At 35.7% G+C, this 23898-nt stretch overlaps 1 protein-coding gene across 6 annotated transcripts in view; it reads right to left on the reverse strand.

The window, feature by feature from the left end:
• The window catches only part of CPED1 (cadherin like and PC-esterase domain containing 1), a 280020-nt gene that overhangs the window by 176286 nt on the left and 79836 nt on the right, over nt 1-23898 (reverse strand). For all 6 annotated transcript variants that reach the window (XR_010023815.1, XM_063098718.1, XM_063098719.1 and 3 more), the window contains 2 exons: nt 9547-9679; nt 7984-8152 (listed from right to left, as the gene is read on the reverse strand). Coding sequence is in view for 5 of the 6 variants with exons in the window: in XM_063098718.1 (XP_062954788.1) it covers nt 7984-8152; nt 9547-9679 (302 nt within the window). In the remaining variant the exon portion in view is untranslated. The remainder of the gene's footprint in view (nt 1-7983; nt 8153-9546; nt 9680-23898) is intronic.

Raw genomic sequence — 23898 nt, forward strand, 5'->3', positions numbered from 1 at the left:
TCTGTGAGGCTCTAGTGACACGCACACATTACACTGCCTGCCTTTCTGAAGCTTAGAGTCATGTGCTTAAATTATCATTTTTGACCGAGTAAACATGACTATGATTAATGAATAATTTTCTTTCTATTTAGGATAATAATCCAAGTTCAAGCTTAAGAATTAATGAATGTACAAAATTACCTGACATCTTTTATGAATCAAAGCTGGGAATGAATGAATGAATGAATGAATGAAATTTTTTCTAAAAACAGAAAGTTTCCATTAACAGCATTGATGCACGTTAAAATCACATGTAATTGCAAAACATTAATATTTTTTAAAGGAAACATATTTTAAATAATATTTAACACCAGTGTGGACCAATTAGGTGAGTGTTATTTTGCAATTATTATTTGAGTTTTTATTGTAAGTTAGCTTTGGTCACATGTTTATTGAATTTACATGTTGGTTATCTATTTATTTCTGTTTATATAAAATCATACTTTAAAATGAATGCCCTGATGCAATTTTTAAATTTAATCGAAGCAAGAGTAGGTTAAGTAATTCATCAGCTCTTTTTACAAACTCTCGGGAGCAGACTTTTATTCACATTCTTTCTACAGCTGACATAAATCTCCCAGGCCTACCAAAGAGCCATATGCTCAGTGAAAGTCTTTTACAAGGTCTATTCCATAGCCTGCAGTTTTAGATATTAAATGAAGATCAGGAGAAGAACACTTTTTAAGGTGGAAAAACCACCAGGCTTTCACTTTATACCTGCTTCCAAAGACATTACTCATTTTTACCCTGGGAATATATGAGCAATTTCATCCAGCATTATCAAAGGCAGTGCATAAATACTGACAACAAACGAGGCTAACTTCATCCCTGTAACTATGTCATGTTTCCAAACTGAATAAGAGATATATGCATCTTTTAAAAAGGGCTTTTGTAAATAACAATGCTTCCGTCTTTGCCAAGGTTCCATTCTCTCCTCTGTGCATTTATTCCTTGCTTTGATGTGAGAGGGAACCACAGGCACTAAAGACAGAAGAATGGTCCCTGGAAGGCCAGGGCAGTGGTGCTGACGAGCTGGTATTTAGAGCCACAGAGTGGGCAGGTGCTTGCTTTAACTTGTGTTTCTATTGAAGAGGATTTTCACATACATCAACTTGAGAAAGGCTACAGTGTGTTGGGTTTTCCCCTTTTTATCAAAGTAGTCCTGTCCAGAAATTCAGATTATTACATCTGTCTATTGCATTTACTGGAAAGCAAATTATCATTTATATATCATTTATCTATATCATTTATATATCATTGCAAAGTATAGTGAGTGAATGGCTTAAAGCAGTTAGGGATAAAGCAGTTTCAGGCAATTTCTTCACATAGTTAAAAATTTTAAAACAACCTTTGATTCAATTCAATCCAAGAGACATTTATAGTGAGCTAATTATATGCAAAGAATCATCTTCATATAACTTTGTATCTGCATCCAATACTGAATATCAACTAACTTAACATCTTCAAATATGGAATAGCTGATCAAACAATGAATTTATTTAAGTTATGTCTCAATTGAACAAAATAAGGCTTTTGACAAGCTTTTCTGCCAGAAGTCACAAATCATTTCAGAAATATGTTTTCATCAACGCAGTAAGTTGTGGTCACAGGTATAAAGAACTTTCAGACATCATAAAAAAAAAGTTACAGATATTAGAGTTTCATTTCTTTTGGGTAACTTCTTATTCTGTGATTTACGATGAATGAAGAAATAACTTGTGACTTTTTACTTCAAGAACCAAATTTAAATTTATGACATTTCTTGCAGCTAATCTATATGATCTGTGTATAAAGAAAGTCATAGTTGCATTTGACCAAAATTTATAATTTGAATAGTTGAGGAAGAGATCTACTCTTGAATTCATAGATATAACTAGATGGTTTTATAATTAAAATTAGAACTTCTTAGGGGAAGACATTTTTGAATAAAATATTGCCTAAATTGGATTTATTATATTCACCAAGAAAATGATACTGCCTTAAGCGCAGCAAATATGTTTGCATCAGACCAAACACAGTATTTTCTATTAATTTTCTTTCCCTTTTTACATCTCCCACCCTTTTAAGTTTTAACATTCCTGGGAGACATCTAACAATTAAATTTTAAAATATTTTCATTCTATAGGAGGGAATTTTTAAAAAATTTAGTTTACCAAGCTTCTATTTTCCATTATTTCTCAGATTGGCATTTCTTGATATTTTTCAGCTCTCTCCAAAGCTTTAGCAGACAAAGCATCTCAGCAGCAGACCTAATTGGGAATAAATGAGCTCATAGTTATATCTGTTATTGCTTTCATACCTCCTTGAGCTGCCAGAATGTTCTATAAATGGCCACTGATAACCAGTTTAGTGGGCTCGCTTCACTGCACAGTGCATAAATCATTACTGATTTAACTAAGTAATTTAGCCTTTGAATTCAGTACTCAGTATATACACACACACGTGTGTGTGTACACACACAAATTATGTTTGGGGGAATTTAAGAGCAGTGTTTAACAAAATGCTGATATAACATGGTTAGTCTTTTGTTTATTTTTATTTATTTATTTATTTTTTTAAATAAGGCTTTATTGGAACACACACACACTCATTGGGCTATGTGTTATCTGTGGCTATTTTTCAGGTGGTGAGTCTTTAAAGTGGGTTTTGGTCTTTTCCTCCACATTAATGCTGAGAAGTTTCTGCGTATTTTTCACATCTAAAAATACCAGCAAGAGGCAGTATTTTGGCAGATGGTTAAGTGAGTTAACAGATAAGGATGATCTATTTGTTTTAACTGAAGTAATAAGTACTTTAGTTGAAAGGTATATAAAAATCCCTTTGTTTTCTAAAATCTATCTGTATTATCAAGCTTAACTTTGACCTTGCAAGGAAACAATCATTTTCTTGCACATTAACCCAGGAAGCAGCACTACCTCCCTCTGAGAGCAGGTAACAGCATTGTCCAGAACAATAAGGCAAGATCTTGAAAAGATAAATCCCAAGGAGAGGATGAAAATGAGAACTGTGTGCTTTCCGGTGCCACAACATCTGTCCTGCGGACGTGACAAAAATATGAATAACAAACACAATAGTGAACATAGCATGAAAACCTGAAGAAAACCAAATCACCAAGAGTTTTCTTTTACCATAATTTATCTTCAGGAAATGCGTAAATAAAGACTATCACGAAAGCTCATCATTGTTACTGGTCATTTCGACTGGGGTAGGGGGAGTGGCACTTAAATAAATAACAAAGAAAAAGTACTTTTAAAAATTACTTAGAATCTTCTGACCAGGGTCCTAGGCAGAAGGCAAAGGACAGTCCCCTCCACTAAGAAGCAAGGCAAGAAACAGAGCATGCCCGGGATCCCAGGCAGGAGCTGAGGGCCAGCTCCTTCCACCCAGAAGCAGGCAAGAAACATCCTCCCAGGGTCCTAAGCAGGAGCCAAAGGCAGCATCCCCAGCCCAGAAGCAGGCAAGAAGCATACTAAAAACACCACTTCCATGTGGATGGACTATCACAGCCACCACCACAGTCACCGTTGCCACAAAAGTGGCTCAGTGCCACAGGAGTAGCCACAGCCACCATGCAGGTGGCTTGCCAGACACTTTTGATTGCATTGATACAAGGAGAGTCACTAGCAGAGACCAACAAAAGAAGAGGACATCTCTCTCTCCTCAAAGCCCCTTCCAGAATAATAGAAGAAGCATCTGCTTACCAGATGACCAGATATCAATGTAGAGACACTAGGAAACCCAAGAAAATATGACATCACCAAAAGAATACAGTAATTCTCAAATACCAGACACCACAGAGCAGGAAACCCTTGAAATGACTGAAAAGGAATTCAGAGCAAGAATCTTAAGGAAACTCACTGAGATACAAGAAGACTCAGACAGCATAATGAAATGAGAAAAAAAATCCAGGATATGAAGGAGAAAATTTACAAAGAGATTAATACCTTAAAAAAGAATGTACCAGAACTCATGGAACTGAAAGATTTACTCATTGAAATAAAAAACACAACTGAAAGCTTAATTATCAGGCTAGAACAAGCAGAAGAATTTCTGATCTTAAAGATAGTCTTTTTGAAATAACCAAGGCAGACCAAAAAAAAAAGGAAAAAAAATTTTTTTTAAATGAAGAAAATCTAACAGAGCTAGCAGACAACCTTAAGTGCACAAACATTCAAATCATGGGTGTTCCAGAAGGGGAGGAGAAAGGAAAAGGCATGAAAAGCCTATTCAATGATATAAAAATGGGAAACTTCCCAGATATAGAGAGAGAGAGACAGACCTTCAGAACCAGTGGGTTCAAAGATCCTCAAACAGATTCAGCCTAAAAAGATCCTCTCCAAGACACATTATAGTCAAACTGGCAAAGCTCAAAGACAAACAGAGAATCTTAAAAGAAACAAGAGAAAAGTGTCAAGTCACCTATAAGGGAGCTCCTATCAAACTAACAGTAGATTTCTCAACAGAAACTTTACAGGCCAGAAGAAAATGGCATGATATATTCAAAATACTAAAAGAAAAAAACTGCCAGCCAAGAATACTATACCCATCAAGGCTATCTTTCAGAAATGAGGGAAAAATTGTATGTTTTCCAGACCTACAAAAAATGCAGGAGTTCACCACCACATGACCAGCCCTAAAAGAAATCCTCAAGGAAGTCCTGCATCTGGAATCCAAAAAACAACAATCACCACCACAATTACACAAGAGAACAGAACCCACTGGTAGAAAAAAAATGCAAATGAAGGAGAAAGAAACTAAATCTTACCACCACAAAACACCATAAGGACAGTATAATAATGTCTCTGCTTTGTTCCTGATTTTAGTAATTTCAGTCTTCTCCCTCTTTTTCTTGAAAAGTCTAGGTACAGGCTTGCAAATTTTGTTGACTTTTTTAAAGAATCGTTTTGGTTTTGTTGATTTTCTCTATTGTTTTTTAATTCCCTATTTCATTTATTTCTGTTGTAATCTTTGTTATTTCCTACTTCGATCTGTTTTTGGTTTCGTTTTCTCTTATTCTGTTTTCTAAAGGTAGATGTTTACATTACTGATTTAAGATTTTTCTCATTTTTCATATACGTATTTACAAGTATAAATTTTCCTTTATGTACTGCATGAGCCCTGCATCCTATAAATTTTGATATGTTGTGCTTTGAAAAAACAATTACTCAGAATGCATAAGAGCTTCAGTTTCCTGTCAAGATGGTAACTAGCACAAGTGAAATGAGGACAAAGCATGAATTTGGTAACAAAAGAACAAATAATTAAAACCTATTTGAAAGAGATTTATTTATTTATTTATTGTTTGTTTGTTTGTTTGTTTGTTTGTTTGGGTGGGGGGTGGCTGACTGCTGCAGCCATCTGAACCCTTGACCTTAGTGTTACAAGGCTGCATGCACTCTAACTGGTCTGGCCAGTGGTGACCATGGACAGGGCTGACTGCAACTTGGGGAGGGGAGTTGCTGGAGGTTACTTGAGAATATAGGCTGGAGGACAGGATTTTCGTTTTCTTCTCCCTCTCCCTTGTGTTCCTCTAGGGCAATCACTTCCTGTTCCTTCCTTGTTATGGATTCAAGCCCAGGCCCAGGACTCAAGTTGCTGGATTTCTTGGGGATAACGCCCTGCTCAGCTGTGGGCTTGATGAGGAGATGTGTGGGATTTCCATTTGTTGTTCACTTCTCCACCCAATTCTCTCTCAAACTTCGGGCTTGATGGATTACAATGGAAAGGTGTGCTGCCTCCCAGGGCTTTTCTTTCTAAGAGTTTAGGAGGTGAAATTCCAGGCAGGGAAGTTACCTGGCACAGTGGCAGCAAAGGGAAGTGACCAAAAGTGGCTCTATAGTGCCTGGAGCTTATTCTCTCCCCCTCTCTGTGGATTCACCTGCAAGGACTGGCCTTCCCCAAATACTAGACCAGCTAGAATAATTAATATCTGCAAGAGAACTTAAGCTCAAAAGACAAAATAGTGGATACATGAAAAGTACAGCTACCTCAAAAGAAAGGTAACAAACTGAGCAATACATATCATGCTACTAAAACTGATGGACTAGGAATTTTAAATAAGCATGATTCATATACTCAAGAAAATAATGGGAGATAGTAGCAAAAGTAACACAGAAGATGTGCAAATATCAACATGAATGCTTCCTTCCTAAAAATATGTAATGCTGCATATAACAATGTTAGAAAAAATCTCTAATTCAATGTAATTTACATAAATTAAAAATACATATACACAAAAGAGAATGTTTTACAAGAATATAAACAAAAGTATATACATGAAACCATCATAATAGTGGCCTTTCGAGGGTGAGAAGAATTGAGTGGGGAATGAGGAAAAAATGGATTAAACAAATGAACAAAACCAAGAGAGTCGTCTTGAACGGACTGATGTTGAAGTTTCACAAGAGCAGGGATTTTGGTCTGTGCTCAATAAATATTTGTTGAATACATGAATAATATGACATGATTTGAGGAATATGATTCTCATCTCTCTGTACCTGAGTTCCAACTGAACCATAAGAAATCACAATTTTTTGTAGGTCAAAAATGGCCAAATATTAGTAATTTAATATAATTTAACCGAATAGGAAGGAGAAAAATGACAATAATTAGTGATACTTACAGAAATATAAATAGTCACTGTAAGGACATGAAAGACAGAAGCAAATTAGACTACTTTTTCATGATTAATTAAAAACCATAGATGTTGAAATAATTGATATGGGATGATTGTTTTCAAGATAACAGAAGCACTTTAAGAACTATTAATCATAATTTATTATATGTTTTCAAATGGCTACATGAGAGGAGCTCAAATGCTCTCATCACAAGAAATGATAAAATTTTTGCAATGATGAAAATGCTAATCATCTTGATTTGATCATCAGACATTGTATACATGTATTGAAATATAACTCTGTACCCCATAAATATGTACAATTAATATATATGAATTAAAAAATAAACAAATTCATAAAAAAGACAGATTAACAAAGAAAATAAAGAACCTAAGTCATCAATACCATTTTCATAAAATGTCAGCTATTTTACTAGGTTATCTAATATCGTTATCTCTTATCATGCTAGTGTGTTTTTAATTGGCAATATTTAAATGGGCCACTTAAAAATTTTTCACCATTGAAAGGTTTTCCAGAATTCAAAATGCAATTTATATAAGATAAGTTCTGAAGAAGAAGAAGAAGAAAAAAAAAAAAAAAACAAGTTCAGTCATTCTTGAATATCTTGAAACTAAGAGAGGCATTTGTGCATTCTTTCATTTTTTCCCCCATTTCCTCTTAGCTGTACTCTGAACAATTATTTCTGTAAAATAAAAAAATTCTTTAAAATTTATCAAATATGTCACCAGATCTTATTTTCAACTGAGTTAACCTGAGCTACCTTTTATAACTAAATATTTTGGGGTTATTTTTAAGTTCTTCCTTGAAAACTTCCTCATTATCCTTTCTGTCATGGCTTGCTGTATAAGGCACATTGAGAGCTTTATTTTTCACTCAGCAAATATTCCATATTGACTGGTGTAATGAAATAGGCATTATGCTTCCTAAGGATAAAACAAAAAGCATAAGGGTAAAATTATATTTTCATTTGTTGCATTGACTATGTATTTTTTAATAAGTGGAAAGTCAGGAAAAAGTACATTTGAGAAATAGCTCTGTAATAGGTCAAAGAATTGAAATAAAATGATGAGTTGAGAAAAAAAAGAAAGATGTAGCTTTTATGATCCCTAGTGAATTAAGCTGTTTCAAGTTTATTTTTGAACCTGCACCTACTAAATGAAAATCTCTGCTTCCAGCAATAAAAAGATGCAATCATTGTTCAATGGGATTTGATAATAACCATAAAGGCTGGAGAATGGCAGCCCAACTCACTTCACTTATCTTCAGTGTACTTTGTGTGAAATAACAGCTTCAACAGAGCCTTTACCTTGACAGTGAAGCGTTTTTTCTTTGGTGGATTCCAAACCGTGCCAGTTGAATGAATGAATGCACGCAACGGGGTCAAGGATGTCACCAACACATATGCTTTAAGAATCACAGTTAGGTCTTCGGCTCGAAAAATTGTTTCATATGGAGCAAGGACTGTTGTTTGATTCCTAAAAAGTAGAACAACATAGTTAATTCTCCATAATTTAGAATTAGACATGCAATTTGTAAATGCACTCTAAACCCCTTCTTATCCCTCATTGGACTCCAGCCTTCAGCACGTGGGTTTCCTAAAAACAACTTCAACTGCTTAGGAGCAACCACCAGGGGTGTACACATACAGGGAGAAGAGATCAAATTGGTAAGAGATCTCCACTCTGGCAGGCTTCATCAAAAGATTTTTTTAAAGGAAAAAGGGAAGGAAAAGAGTACTTAGAAAAAGGTTTAAAGACTTTTAAAAAATTAGTCACCCTATCTATGACCTCAGATTCCTGGTAACTTTGCAACAAAAGTGGTGTAAATTACAGTTTGGGAGCAGGGAAACATTTTCTGAAATTTTCCTCTTCTGCCCCTACCTACTTTTGCTCTACCTTTTCCTCTCCATAAAAGATGTTTTTTCAATAGTGGGCAGGGCATCAAGAATATGTCAATATATTTTTACCACTAGTTCAATTCTACCTAACACCTCGCTCCCTAAATAACCAGGAGTTAATTTAAGGGATGAAATATTAAGAAAATACTTAGGTCTATGACAGAAAACTAATACTAGTTTAATATGTTGTGATGAAACAAATATATTTTCATCATAAATGATACCAAAATGTATAACTATATGCTTTTCTGCACTGTGTTTCTATATATTAAGTATGTAAGTCTGATCAATTAAAAAATTGTTCTGTTTTAACTTTTGAAGTTTAGATAAGCACAAGATGCATATGATTCCTAAAAAAATACTATTAACTGCTGAAATACTACTTAATAGTTATAAAATTAGATGAGGCAAAGTCATTTGTGTCTGGGATAAAATAATTAAAATCTCTTAATTTTTTACTATAATTTATCTATACCCTAAAATCCTTTCCCTGGAGGTAACATGAATGATTTGATAGCCTGTAGATGCTTTCTTAGATCCTGGGAGCCATAAAAACAACAACAACAACAACAACAACAACAACAACAACAACAACAATAATAATAATAGCTGGGAAAAAAATGAATTCAGCCATACTTGTAGACCAAGGCAATGTTATTTTGAGTATAAAATGGAAGTTAAAATTTTACAGTTTCACATTGTCAAGGTCTTAAATTCAATTTCCATGAATGTAACTTACTAGATAAGAGTCCACTTTGCCCAAATGTTTATTCTACAGCAGGAGAAGTTTGAATTAGTTTAGGGGAAAGTCAATGATGGCATTCTGTATTAAGAAGGGATAGCTGAAAATTTATGTATCAGAACATAATAATTCAAATATGTAAAGCCCCCCAGCTCTGTCTGGTGCTTTTCTTCTGTTAGCTGTCTCCTAAAATGCATGCTGGCTATAACAATTCAAAATGATTAGCTTACAGCTGTTCACGTCTCCAATCCCCTGGTTTCCACATATGTAGCTTCACTGATTTTATAAGGTGACTCGAAGTACTCGGCTTTAGATGTATTCCCTGATCCAGACACACAGAGGGATTCACTGGAAGTTGCAATTCTGAAAAGATTCACAACAGAAGACAATCATTCTATGGTTTCCTTTTGGAATTGCTTCCAAAATAGTGCATGCTGGGTTAAACTACAGGGTCCAAGGGAAATATGCAACAATTTTCTCACCATTCTGAATCTAAATTCAATCCATTATGTATAAATATATGTTTAGAGAAGACACTGTTTTGCAGTATGTTCTCTTCTAGTGACTAGGAAAACAACTGTAATAACTGATTTCAAATGTTCTTGCTTGGAAGGGCAGGTAGATACAATGTTTCTAACCATCCAACACCAAGCTGATCTATCCTCCTCACAGCTAAGGGATGCACTCTCAATAAGGGCATGGAGGCTTCAGGAGCTGACTTTTGTTTGTGATGAGAATATTACACAGAAAACTTGAGCTGATTTCCTAACAATACAATGTTTCATATGCTAATGTTTGTCATGCTTCATGACTTTGAAACCTCAACAACAGTGCTTTATTATTTTGTAAAATATTAACTACTGAGTTTTTAAGTATATAAAAATAAATATCGACAATAATGACTTACTTTTGAACATTCATATTGATATGTTTAAAACATTAAAGTTTTGTATGTAAATGGTTAGAAAAATCAAATTTTAAAGAAAGCTATCAAATGAAAATAGAAAACATCCTCCAATTCAACCCATCTACGATCTATTTCTTCCCACCAAAAACTGATGCTTACATATTAACTTCTGAAATCTGCATAAGCACAATGGGTCAATACATAAATTGATGTAATTGATATAAATATCAATATATCTACATAAACCTCCATAGGAAGGTATTTATGTTTTTTAAATAATCCAGAACAGACATCATAACGGTTTATGTCTGGTTTATTTACCTATTAAATAATGGCCCAGAGTCCTTTCCATAACAGCATATACAGAACTACACCGTACATACTTCTCGATGACTTAGAGCATTTCATTAAATGAATATTCACTTAATTTAGTCATTTCCCTATTGCTATGTATTTAGAGTATTTTTGTAATGTTTTTCCTTTGCTATTTCAAAAATTTCTCAATAAACCCTTTTATACATCTACTTTGGTATACTTTTACAAGTTTATCTAGGGGCATATTCTTATCAATATGTGTAATGCCAGTACAATGGATAAATGCCTTGTAAAATTTGCTAGACGTTACCAAATTGCCTTCCAAATAGGTTGCCCCAGTTTCTACTTTCTTCAACAGTAAATGAGAGTTGTCTCCTTACTCCCAAGTTACAGTGCTTTATTTTCAAATTATCTAATTTATCTAGCTCTCAAAACAGAACAAAAGCCTTTGAATTATTTTTCCCCTTGTGCACATTTCATCAATACTAACATCGTCTAATTCACAGCACTTCACACTCTTAAGTAAAAGTCAGCAGAAGTCAAGCTGTTCGATGTGTTCCACTATCTCATTATTTAGCACAATGTGATCTTGTTCAAAAAAATGATAACTTATCTGTATGGCCCTATTAATGAAGTTCTAATACATCATAATAAAGGAAATATTCAAATTGCTCTGTTTTTGGAGGTGACAAATGAAGAGCCATTAAGTTAATTTTCTTTTCTTCAGAATCACAACTTTGAAAAAGTTGAAATGTTTATTTAATCCTTTAAATTTTCAGTAAGAAAATGTGTTCCTAATTAAAATTTCACTAAAGACTAATTTTTTTAGAATTACTAGGAAAAATTTTGTTCATTCGGAAGAGCTAATTTGTAGCCTTCTTTACTATAATACGAGAACATTATATTCTACTCTGATTTCCTTTTTACCTTGTGGCCAGGAAGCACAGCATTGATTTGAAGCCCAAGCATAGATAACTTTGAAGAAATTAGACATATTAAGTGTTTCACCAAGGTATATCTCAATGGTTTTGAGAAAGTAGTCAAAAAACATATCAGAAGAATAAAAAAATTTATGTCACACTTTTTCTGGTTTAACTCAAGTGGAGGAGTCTATATCATAAAACTGAAGAGATCCAATACAGAAATTGTCAAGAATATATCAGACTTCTATGTCAATCCCTAAAATTGTGATTGAACAATGGAACTGAATATTGATTAAAGTGATTTTACCCTTATTTATATATTTATATGTATATCAATAAATTCTAGCCTTTGAATTATATTATTTTAGGCTTAGAGATTACTTTTTATGATACTAAAAAACTAAATAAGCATATCTCTATAATTACCTGTCCTTTGACATCTAAAACCATTCTCATTTTACTTGATTATAGCCAAAAATTAGAAATAAGCTCCATTAATATTTATCAGCCTAGATGAGATGCATTCAGGGTTGTATAGCCACAGACAGTTCCATTAATATCTTTAAAAGCTGCAAATACATTTTATGAAATTTTTTATAAATAATTGTAAAAACTTTAAAATGTCCTGGGTTATTATTTAACAGAGTCAGAGATGGTCTGGAGTCACCATATTTTTCATTTGGCATATCTATCAAGGGCTCTCTCAATAGGCCTGTCCAATCCACTTGTTTTATTATCTCATTCCCCTACTCCCTTGGCACCCCCCCCAACACATTCAAAGAACCTAGAATTTTCCTACAAGTGATGCTATTACTACCTTCTGCTTTTGGAAGTAATTTGGGAGATGAGGCTCTATGAAATAGACAGTGTTCCAAATAGCTTTCTAATTCATTAACATGTACTTGTTTAAAATGTTAGAAAGTAATTAACTATGAACAGCCTAGTATACGTCTTTAGGGCTTTCCTGCCCCACAATATGAGGACTGAAAAAGTAATAAATTCAAATGTGAAATAGTATAGTGAATAGTGCTGTACTTTTATTTATTGACTACTCTTAGCTTATTTTAGAGAGCCCTGAAGCCTATTTTAGAGAACCTCTGATCAGCCAGAGTAAAAATGAGCAATTTGTTGGTGATGCATGGAGACTGCTTTTCTCCCACCTTTTAACATCTGGTTTGCTTTGCTAGGTATTGAGTGTCTGCCGACTAGGGTGCAGTTTTATGAGAAGGAAGATTAACTAGAACCAAGAGACCAAGGTTTTTATTTTTATTCTTGCCAACCAATACTGAACGGGGCTTGTGACATTGTCAAGGAACCTTCTAGAATCCAGAATGCGATTCCCATGAATCTTCTGAATTTCCCACATCACTGAACACATGCTGACATATAACAAGTGCTCAGTAAATGTTTGTTCTAGCAATGAACTGGTTTTAGGGGGTTAAGCCAACCTGCAGTTAGAGAACAAAATTGTATTCCCATAAATTAAAAAGATTTTATTTCGTTACTTATTCACTCCCTGCTATGTGGCATACAATTATATACACCACAAGCAAAGACTAAACACTGGAAAACACTTGTACTAGTGAAGATTAGCTGCCAAATTTATATTGTATTTGACTTAATGATTTTCCCCATAGCTAATAATTAATAGGACAGTAATAATAAAACTATAATTATGTTTCATAAATGTTCGAATATTGTCTTGCATTTCATATTAGGAAACTAAACTCAGCCAATATTTTCTTATTTTAAAATTTCTAGTGAAGATAAAAGACCTTAATTAAGAATTAACAATTAGTTTTGAGATTAGAGGCATAAATAAGTACTGTTTATGGCTATATTAATTGTTCTTCCTGCCTGCCTGAGGGCATTTACAGGTCTTAATACTTAGCCTGCAGACATAAAAGCTGGGCAAGTACAACCTCAGAACTCACATGCATAGCAAATATAAATTAATATATGCACAAACTGAAGTCATAGCCAGGAAATAACTCTATCAGTCAGGATCCTGGCAGAAAGTGGATGGATGGGGCCGAGCCCGTGGCGCACTCGGGAGAGTGCAGCGCTGGGAGCGCGGCGACGCTCCTGCCGCGGGTTCGGATCCTATATAGGACTGGCCGGTGCACTCACTGGCTGAGTGCTGGTCACGAAAAAGACAAAAAAAAAAAAAAAAGAAAAAAAAAAGAAAGTGGATGGATGGCAGAGTCAAAGGTAACCAAAGATTCTATTAGCCAAGAGACTATTAGAGAAGGGACTGTTAATAAACACATGGGTAGAGCTAAAGGAAGACAACAAGGAGCAGTGAAGCTCCACAGGGTTGACAAAATGAGAAGCTCTTACCACTTCCAGCACAGGAAGGAAAAGTTGCCAGAACCAGGCGAAAGGCACAGTAGTGGGAGAGGCCACCACGCAAGAGCTATGTCTACACATAAAGGAACAAGCCACTTCCAAGCCAGCATCCAGCAAGGAAGGAGCCAGGGAACAAATAACCCAAATTTCTCTCCTCCTGAGCTTCAACTCCTGCCAAAAGCCAGAGGACAAGGAAGCCTTGTCGGTGCAGTCTGTGGAGGACAGCTTCCTAGAGAAGGGTCTAGAGAGAATCTGGAGGGGCAAACGGAGAATATACAGCACGAACATATACTTGGAAAATATGAGTTGTGGCCTTAGTCGTCTCCTTACTAGCCACATGTCTGGGAGAAACAAACAAGTGTGTGTGTGTGTGTGTGTGTGTGTGTGTGTGTGTGTGTGTGTGTGTGTGTGTGTGTGTGTGTGTGTGTGTGTGTGTGTGTGTGTACATAGAAAAGGAGAGAAATAATATTGGCTTTGATCTCAAATAAGAGCATTGATATGTGACAGCAGAGGATGGCTTAGGCTGAACCACAGGAAACTGCCTCTTGATGGGAAAAAAATGGTTGAATATTGATCAAATATCATCAATTTAAGTAGCTAAAATGTCTGTGTATAGGAATGAAAAGGGGTGACCTTGAAGTCACTGTGTTTGGCATATGCTTTGAAAACAACAGAAGTACAGTCCAAGTTCTGCCAGTTCCTAGAAGGGAGCAAATATCCTCATCTCTGAGTTCGTCTCCTGCTTTGTATGATGAAGAAAAAGCATGGCAGCAAGCACAGTGTGTACTGAATGCATATTTGCTGAATGAATAACTAGATGGTGTCTAAAGTCTTTCACAATTCTATTTTCTTGTGATTCTAAGTACAAAGTAATATTTTTAAGAAATGCCATATATGACCTAATGGAGAGGATAAGTGGCAAGGGCCTAATGGCCAGAGCTGAAATGCAGTTCCTCTGTGAATTCCACTATGTTCCAGAAATCATGAGTGCTGCACAGGGTCAACCAGTTGTCGTTCTGTTTGTGCAAGGCCCAATAAGCCTCATGGAAGAGAGACTGTAGTTGGACCCTCTTTAAGCTCCCATACCTTGAAAAAGTATTTGGGGAATATCAACCACCCTTTCACTTCTTGAATAGTGTACAAAACAGTGAGGAAACACATCCCAAAGTAGGGTCAGGTTCACAACCTTGATCACTCATTGGCAGCTAGAGGGGAGGGGTGTTCTCAGTTCACTGGACTGTACACTCTACGAGAGCAGAGATTCTGTGGTTTTGGTTTTTTCTTCATTGCATATTTAGTACCATGCATAGGCTGGCACTTAATATAGGATCTCAAATAACTCTATGCTTAATGAGTAAACTTCAATTTCTTCTCACCCAAAGAACCAGAGATATTGTGCACTGTCATAGAAAAAGGGGCTGAGATGGAAAGAATGAACAAGCCAAGTGCTGAGCAGTTTTACTAGAGGTCTGCAGTGCACACTTACTTTTCCGACCTAGGAAATGTGTGGGGGTTGCTTTTCCCTCTCCCCCATAACGTGCTGGTTGTCAGATTGGCATGACGCACTATGTTCACATCAGGACACTGCAACAACAGCACTGAGGCAGTCCCAGTAAGTGACTGACAACCGGAGATGAACTATCTAAGGCCAAAGATCTAATATTGGCAAAGCTCCGTGGAATCCACAGTGAGCACAGGAAATCATAGAAGAGAAAGTCGCCAGGAGACACCCTGGACGGGAGATATTTGGAAACCCAGGTTGCATTTTCCTACCAAACTGACTAAACCTGGGCCTGAGAAGACATGGTGAGACCAATAAAGACACATATTCTAATTTGTCCAGCATGTTGTAAATAGTTGCTAACCAATGTTTTCCCCCAAATATTTTATAAATAATACTACAAATAACATTTATCTTAAAAATACTAATTCTTGTCTATTAATGGATATCTATTCATAGGCGTAACCATGAGTTAATTCCTTAGTTCTTCTAAGTTCAGTATCTTTATCTGCAAAATGAGAATAATAGTAATAGGAATTTTGGAATAAGAAGAAAAACCTATCTCATATGGATGCTGACAGACTTAAATATGAAATTCTCTTAAAGTGCTTTGCACAGCACTTGGCATTACTAAATGCTCAAAATGTGTTAAATAGCTATTACTAACAGTAGTTTAGTATAATAGTTTTCTATAACCTAGAAATCCTGTTTCTAACTTTGGAAGCTTCAATGAGTAGCTAAAATTTTACTAACTTTTAAAATTTATAAAAATTTAAATGAGTTGTATTTATTCCTTTTGAGTTAAAATTTATTCCTCTTGTGTTTATTTAATACTAAGATATCCCCACCATTACTCACTATCAGATAAAGGCTAATCTATTAAATCTTCTTTTATGTGATTCTCAAATATCTGCTATTTGACATTAGTTTCTTAAGAACAAAACAGGAAGGTTATGTGATAAGCACAAATTTGTAGATCAACAGTATCATTACCTGTGATTAGCCTGTAAAGACACATACTCTGGTTTTAGTGACTTTCCTCAAGTTTAACATTGAAGTATCCCAGGAAAGCCATTCATTTCCTGTTCTGTTTCACTTATTTAAAGGAATTATGTATTAGGTTTCTATGGGTGGAGTAATCCTAGGACTGACGTAGTTACTGCAATATTTAAGTCTGTTCCTCTGCATTTTGCTCAGAGAGAGACTTCTTTGCAAACAACCAACACAAATTAAAACAGAACTAGCTCTCAGTCAACAGATTCATCACTCATGGACAAAACTCCCTGGACTATTTTAGACCTACACTTGAGCTAAAATGATACAATTTGGGGATCTGTATACTCCAAACACATCAATTCCTCAATAAATGTTTACTTTCATTTTATGCAAATAAAGTTGGCCAGAGTATCTTTGAAAGAATGGATACACCAAACACATAAAGGCATTGTTAATACATAATTCTCGCCTTGAGCCAGGCAACTCTAATTCATTTCTCAACATCTGACATTATCGTATTACTAATTATATTTCTTTGACACCAATATTTTACTCTCTGTGGTTTCAGAATATCTTTCATATGCTGTTACCATACAAGGATACTTCAAACTACAAACACAAATAGCATAGAACTTCAACACAGTTACACTTTGGGGGAAAAATAATAACTTTCACTTTGTTATAGGAAACAAGATGCAGCCCATGTTTCAATGTAAGTGAAGACACAATTTGACCCATAAAAATGACCAGATCAATGACACTGCAATATACTTTAAAGGGGCAGTCATTGGCTAAAATTTCTACCAACTTACCAATCAATCAATCAAATGCTTATTGAGCACTTAGTAAGTGCAAGCCATAAAGGCACTCCTTTCTGTTCTTGTTCACTGGAAGTGTCAAATCATGCAATTCTATAAAAACAATTTTCCCCATGTACTGCTCTATGTTTTGACCATGACAGCATAAGAACCTTGAATTCTGCTCATTTTCCTTGGTAATAAAATCTATGTCTAGGCTACTACTTTAATTTTTTTGCCCTATGATTTCACTGAAATGACCAAACAGCATGAAAGATTGTTTTATTACTTTATGGCTGCTTAATTTTCCTTTGATGTTTTCCTGAGTGGATTTTCCAAGGAAAAGAAATTTTTTTAAAAAAAGGAAAAATGCTTGACTACTTCAACAAGACCAAAGATGCATAGTTTGGTATTAATTAATGAGCATGATAAATAACAATTTGAAACAAAATCTCCAACAAATATTAAGACACTAAGTGAAACAAATATGATAATAGAATAGCTGCCTAAGCCCACCCACTGTGAAAATAATTTAATCACTTTATTAATATCAAACTTTTTTTCTCAGGAACATTTTGTGGAGTAAACCATGAAATATTTTTGACATAATTTATATCAGAATAATTAATGACCTACTAGAATTTTGTAACAGTGATCCCAAATTCTTTTCAAGTATATTGAAGTCAGTTCTAATTTAAATGTAAGGCACAAACATGCGGGTCATTGCTCCTATTTAAATAAAATGATACATTAACATATCTCTCCTTTAATGGCAACTTCACAGGTCAACGTAACCTTCAATTTTTCACTACATTCTTGGTATGATAAAAATGTACACAGTGTTACTGTCAATTTGCTTCTCTTCTTCTATATGTTTTACAAGTAAATGTATCATGTGAACCAAGCTCATATGTAAAACATTAGGATTTTCATATTATCCAACTCCCAGAGTGAGGTAAGAATGTAGAACATATAGAGGCTAGATCCAATTGTCAAAATGAAATCTAATCAGGGTTGGAGACCCAAATGCCATAAATAGGTCAGGGATATGGAAATATGTCAGAAAAGATTTTTGGTTAAGAAGCTGAGCACACATTTTGTCCTCAGGTTCTTTCTCTCCAATTGCCAGTGACCTGATTGGAATCTATGGTGGCCAGGTTTGGCTGAGAGGCATTGTAGCACATGAGTCCACTCCTACCTAGTAGATGAAGACTCTAAAGCAGGAGTCAGAAGCCAGGTAGAACCTGACAGGGGTTTCTGAAATGGTGCCTCAATTTTTCAACCTTAGCTAGTTAGGCCAGTCATTAGCTGAGTACATCTGACCTACTCTATATCTTGTAAACGAACAAAGAATTAATCAACTAATTGAGCCAAAGGGGTAGAGGCCTTCTTATCTGAAGTGCTAAATAATCTCTGGTCTTTAAAAATGTTAATTAGGTGATTAAGTTTTTAAATTTTTTTTTTTTTTTTTCCTATTCTTGTCTAAATTTTAACCTCTGAAGTTAACTTCTTTCTTTTCCAGGTAGAATTTAAGCTGGGACATTAAATTTAAATGACTATTTCCATAAGGATATTCTTCAAATTTCTTTCACACATCTCTCATCTTTTGTACTGCCAAGATGCTTTTAGCATGCAGGGGTACTTCAAAAATTTCACGGAAAGATTCGTATTATCTTTTAATTCTATTTTTCCATGAAGTTTTGAAGTACCCTCATATATAAATTATTTTCCAGAGACTTAACATACTCTAACACAAGCTTTAGGGTTTTGACATCAGCTCATTGGCTCAATTAACACCACTTGTTTGCATGCCTCTGTACAGCAATCTTAGACTTGAACTTCCTATTCTAAACTGCTCCGTAGATGCCTTAGACTAGGTAGATAGTGAATAAATGTTTTAGGGAAAATAATTTGGTGGCACCCAATAATCTCAGTCACTTTCAATAAATTAAGAATGTGTAGTCATTCCTTTAAAAATCCTGTGAGCTCTGGAATCACTCATGAGATAACCACTCAATCTCTGTTATATTTTGGCTGTGTAGACCCAACCAATGGGAGCTGAATGAAAAAAGTTTGAATTGTAAGCAGTGGGGAGAATGCAAGCTAGCTTCAAGTCAAGAGAGGAAATTATTGGGTAACAGTGAAATAACAGCAAAGTACAGATTTCCTCCTCTTTCTTCCCCCTCTAAGGAAGCGGGATACAAGCTCAATTAGAAATCAAGTCTTTGCTATGTTGTTTGGAGTAATAGGAAGAAATAAATTGATTTATTAATGTATATAAGTGAGTTGGAGAGAGAAGTGGACCAACAGACCAATGAAGGAAGAGGTTGGGCAGGATGGTGTTACTTAGAGAAAGAAAAAGATTATAAAACCAGAATTTGGAAGAAATTTTATTGTGTGTTGAATAGGGCTAATTCCCCCCTTGCTGTTATTTTGTTTGCAACCCCCTACCCCCAAAAGTAAAAACTACTTAAAGATTTAAACTACTGTTCAAGGCTTTTGGACTCAGATCTGTTGTCATTGGAGGGAGGTATTTTGTCTGTTTGCTTAACACAACATGATGCTCAGCTTTCTCTCAAAGGGGTCATTTTTGCCTAGGTCCCCCGTCATGCCTCCCTTATTCCATGAGGACAGATTGCACTGGCTGAGTTGGCTGCTGGGGGTGCTCAACTGTGAGGGAAGGGGGGTTACTGGTAGCCAAGCAAAATCAGATTTAGAGAAAAAGTACATGAAGTTTCTATTAGGAGAGTCACTGAACTCAAGAACGTTCATCCAATTCCATGGATGTAGAGTGCAAAGGGACAAAAGTTCATGGCCACCGTTATCCATCAAACGATTTGCTATTCAGGTTTGCATCACTGTGCTTTAAAACTACTCACCTGGTCTCCAACTTGCAGCCCCCGCTGATTTCTCAGAAAATGTTGTTCTTAGCATTTTTTTCTACCCCCTAAATCTGTCTTTTCTTTGCCAAATCACTTTAAAAATTCACAGTATCCATCAGTTTGAGTGGAGAGTAGAGTACATGTTTCTGACTAGAAATTTTCAATATTGACATAAGGCTCTAGGCCTTTTTGTTTTGGTTTTTTCCTTTCAATTTTGCTTTTGCCCATTAGCCGTATTCTATATAATTAATGACTTTTCACTCACAAAAGGCTAAAAATGGTTTTTCAATAGCTTGTAAACAACAAAACACCCCATTAACATCTATCCAATAGGCAAAATTCCCCTTAATTAAAAACTCAGAATACACCTGGCACATTTCTCATTTTGCTCGCGGCACAACATGTGTGTAGATTTACCAATAAATCATGCAACTGGAAAATTTTAAATATCACTTTGTGGGTGATATCCTTGCTTTTTATAGCCAGCTATAAATATAGTTTAAAGTTTGTTCCCTTAAATGACGCAAAACTGTTCTAAAATTGCCTGTTGATTGACCTACACAAGACTAAGAGAAGGAATCTAGAAAGAGAAACATTACAAAATACTGAGCTTAAGAAAAATTAGGCAGAACCAGTTTACTTAACCACGTCATCCTCTCCTTTTCTTCTTAACTCTGTATTTAGACGCAAAGTAAACTTTCCTGCTTCTTAATGTTGGGAACACAAGGATATAAATAGTTATGACTTTATACTTGAAGCCTAAATACAGCCCTGTACTCAAACTCTGTTCAAGAGAAATATTTCAGGTCCATTTGTGACATTGTTAGAACTCTGTGGTATTAAACATACCATCACAAATCCCCAAAATAGGAAAAGAAAATACACTATGTTTTTTATTGTTATTCTTTTAAACTCTATGGTCAGAGAGGGATAACAAGATGCTTTCTGGTTATTATTTGCCAGTGTAGGGGAGTTTTAGTGTGAAACTAGTAAGTGTTTAGCTAAGTGTCTACTGTGTCTGGCCTTGACTGGAAGAACTCTGAGTGAGGCCTAATAGTAAGAAATCTCGTCTAAAGAAAAGAGAGATGGATGTCAAAAGAAGTCTGGTACTTGGATGTCACAAAAGAGGAGGGAAGCTTTTAGAATGTTCTTATATTCCATAGGCTCTATTTCCACTCTAGGTTTTATGTCAAAAGTTTAAATAGTACTAGAAAAAAAAAATTGAAATCATCTGTGAGAAGTTGAGATTATAACATTACCTACAAGAGAAAACATTTTTAAATAAAAGAAGAATTTTTCCTACTGCAGTGAAGAAACCAATATAGTTCGACTTATTTTAGCTTCAGAAAACACAAAGGGACTTCCAGGCTATGGGCAGGACCGGGTGTGGTATGGGGGAGGTAGCACCAACAGTTTCAGCAGCAGCAGGAGAAGCAGCAGGTGCAGCATGAACCTCGGTGTCCCTGACCTTGGGCTCGGGCATGGCCCTCAGCACAGACCTGGATAGGTTCAGTGCAGCAGCCTCTGCCACATGCAGCTCCAGTGGCAGAGTGCCTTTGGTGGACATGATCAGTGGTGTGCAAAGGGGACTTTGGGGGATATCATAATGATTAGGAATGCTACTAATATTTAATGCATGTGGGCCATAAATGTTAAGTTTATGCTTTGTATAGAATAAATCTAATATGTATTTGGAATGCACGGGTAAGGTATAAAGTCTGGCATCTGTTTAAATAGGCATCCATTCCCATGGGTCAGGACACACATCGCAACAGTTGTTACTCTGTTGAATATCACCCTGTGCAACAACGAATTGTCCCTTGTCCCACAATACTTTTGAATGTCTCGTTGGATATTGATGTGGATGAAAAGCCTGTTGGTAATTACTTAGACCTAGTGCTTGACTAATTTTATATGGAAACTCCAAGCATTTTACTCAGTTTTAATACACACTGAATTTTTCAGGAGTGCAATTCCATAATTAAGCAAGGGAACACTAAGCTTTGTTTTGTCACCATTTAGGAAAGGCATATCATTAATGGCAACATGACCCGTGGAATCTCAGTTTCCCCTGCAGTATAACCACACCAGTATGAATTTGAAGCACTTGCATTCATGGTAACTCTAAATATGAGTGACAGCATTTGACTATTTCATTATATTCTATGGAGTCATCACGCATAAACATTTACATATTGAAATTCGTGTTTTTATATTATAAATTACTTTCCCTTTATTTGTCCTTTATATTATTGTTGGGGTATTAGCAATCCTAGGAGACAAAGTCATGATCATCCCTAAATTAGAGACAGAAAAGTGAAGCACAGAGAAGGTAAGAAACTTGCCCAAGGACACTGGGATATCAGATGGGATTTACACCTGTGCAGCCTGGCTCAGTCTGATCCTACCCTTTATCCTCCAACAGCTGTGCAGTCAGGTCAAAGCAATTAGTAGTTCTGAAAATTATTATCAATAACTATTAATTTCACAAAAATCATATATTTTCCATAAAACATAATTTGGCTCCACTTATACTCATTCATCCACATTCCAGATTGGTGCTTTACAAATCAGTTTCTCAGCACAATCAATGAATTCTAAAAAATTATTATTTAACCCTCCCATGAAGGCCAGGAGAGCAGCTTCAAAAAACCAGGACAACTTATTCTTGGCCCTTCCAAGTTGTCCAAGGCAGTGTCACTATAATGCCAGAGGCCCAGACCCAAGGCTCGTGGCAGCACCCACATCTCTCACCTGTATTCCTGAGCATATGGCTGCGGTGTGAGGTTTGCCATGGTAAATTTTCTATGTTGCCTAGAAAGGTTAAGATGGTTTGGGGAGCTAAATCTAGAGTAGGCATATCAGACAGGGGTAACAGAAGAAAAGATAAGGAGGACCCTCAAGGAAGAGAATGCAGGGAGAGCTGAAGAGTGGAGCTTCTGACTCTCCCAGGGCTGGCAATTCCCATCTGCTGGTGAGTTCCCTGTCAAAACACTAAAACAAAACACACACACACAAAGTCTTCTGCCTGCAGCAGATTTACTTAAGTTCTGCATAATACATAAATATGATTAATAAGAAATTAAAAGAATTATTTTAGTTGATGAAAGAATAATAATAATAATAGACTGGGTTAACAAATTCAGTTTTTCATTAGACCCAGGTGTGACAGTTTCTTTAAAAAGCTCCTTACTTTCTTGCATTATAAGGCAGGCTTAAAATATGGTGTAGTGGCTCGAGTTTATCATAAGAGTTATAGTATACTGCATCAGATATGGACCTGCCCCTTTCTAGCTATGTAGCCCAGAGGTTCTTGGCGCCTCCGTTTATTTATCTGAAAAGAGCATGGATGTATCTGCACTGTAATTGGTGTCTTAGTCTGTTTTCTGTTGCTTAGAATACCTGAAACTGGGTAATTTATAAAGAAACATAATTTATTTACTACAGTTTGGGAGGCTGGAAAGTCTAAGGTCCAGGAAATGCATCTGGTAAGAGCCTTCTTCTTTTTGGGGACTCCCTGCAGAGTCCCAAGGTAACAAAGGGTATCTATCCCATGGAGAGAGGGCAGGAGCATGCTAACCTTCTAGCTCAGGTCTCTTTTCCTCTTCTTATAAAGCCACTAGTTCCACTCCCATAGGAACCCATTAATTCATTAACCCATTAATCTATGAATGAATTAATTCATTCATGAGTGCAGAGCCCTCATAATCCAATAATCTCCCAAAAGTCCCACCTGCCACTTTGAGCTTCAACATGAGTTTTGAAGGAGACATTCAGACCATAACAGATGGTTATACAGGGTTAAAAAATGAAGTGTGTAAAGTTCTTCATAAATAAAAAAATTAATGTTACCTCTTGTTGTTATTTTAGGGTAATTGATCTATAAAATAATTCTGCAGCATAAATTACAAA

Source organism: Cynocephalus volans, chromosome 6 (genome assembly GCF_027409185.1).
Source record: "Cynocephalus volans isolate mCynVol1 chromosome 6, mCynVol1.pri, whole genome shotgun sequence".
Lineage (NCBI taxonomy): Eukaryota > Metazoa > Chordata > Mammalia > Dermoptera > Cynocephalidae > Cynocephalus > Cynocephalus volans.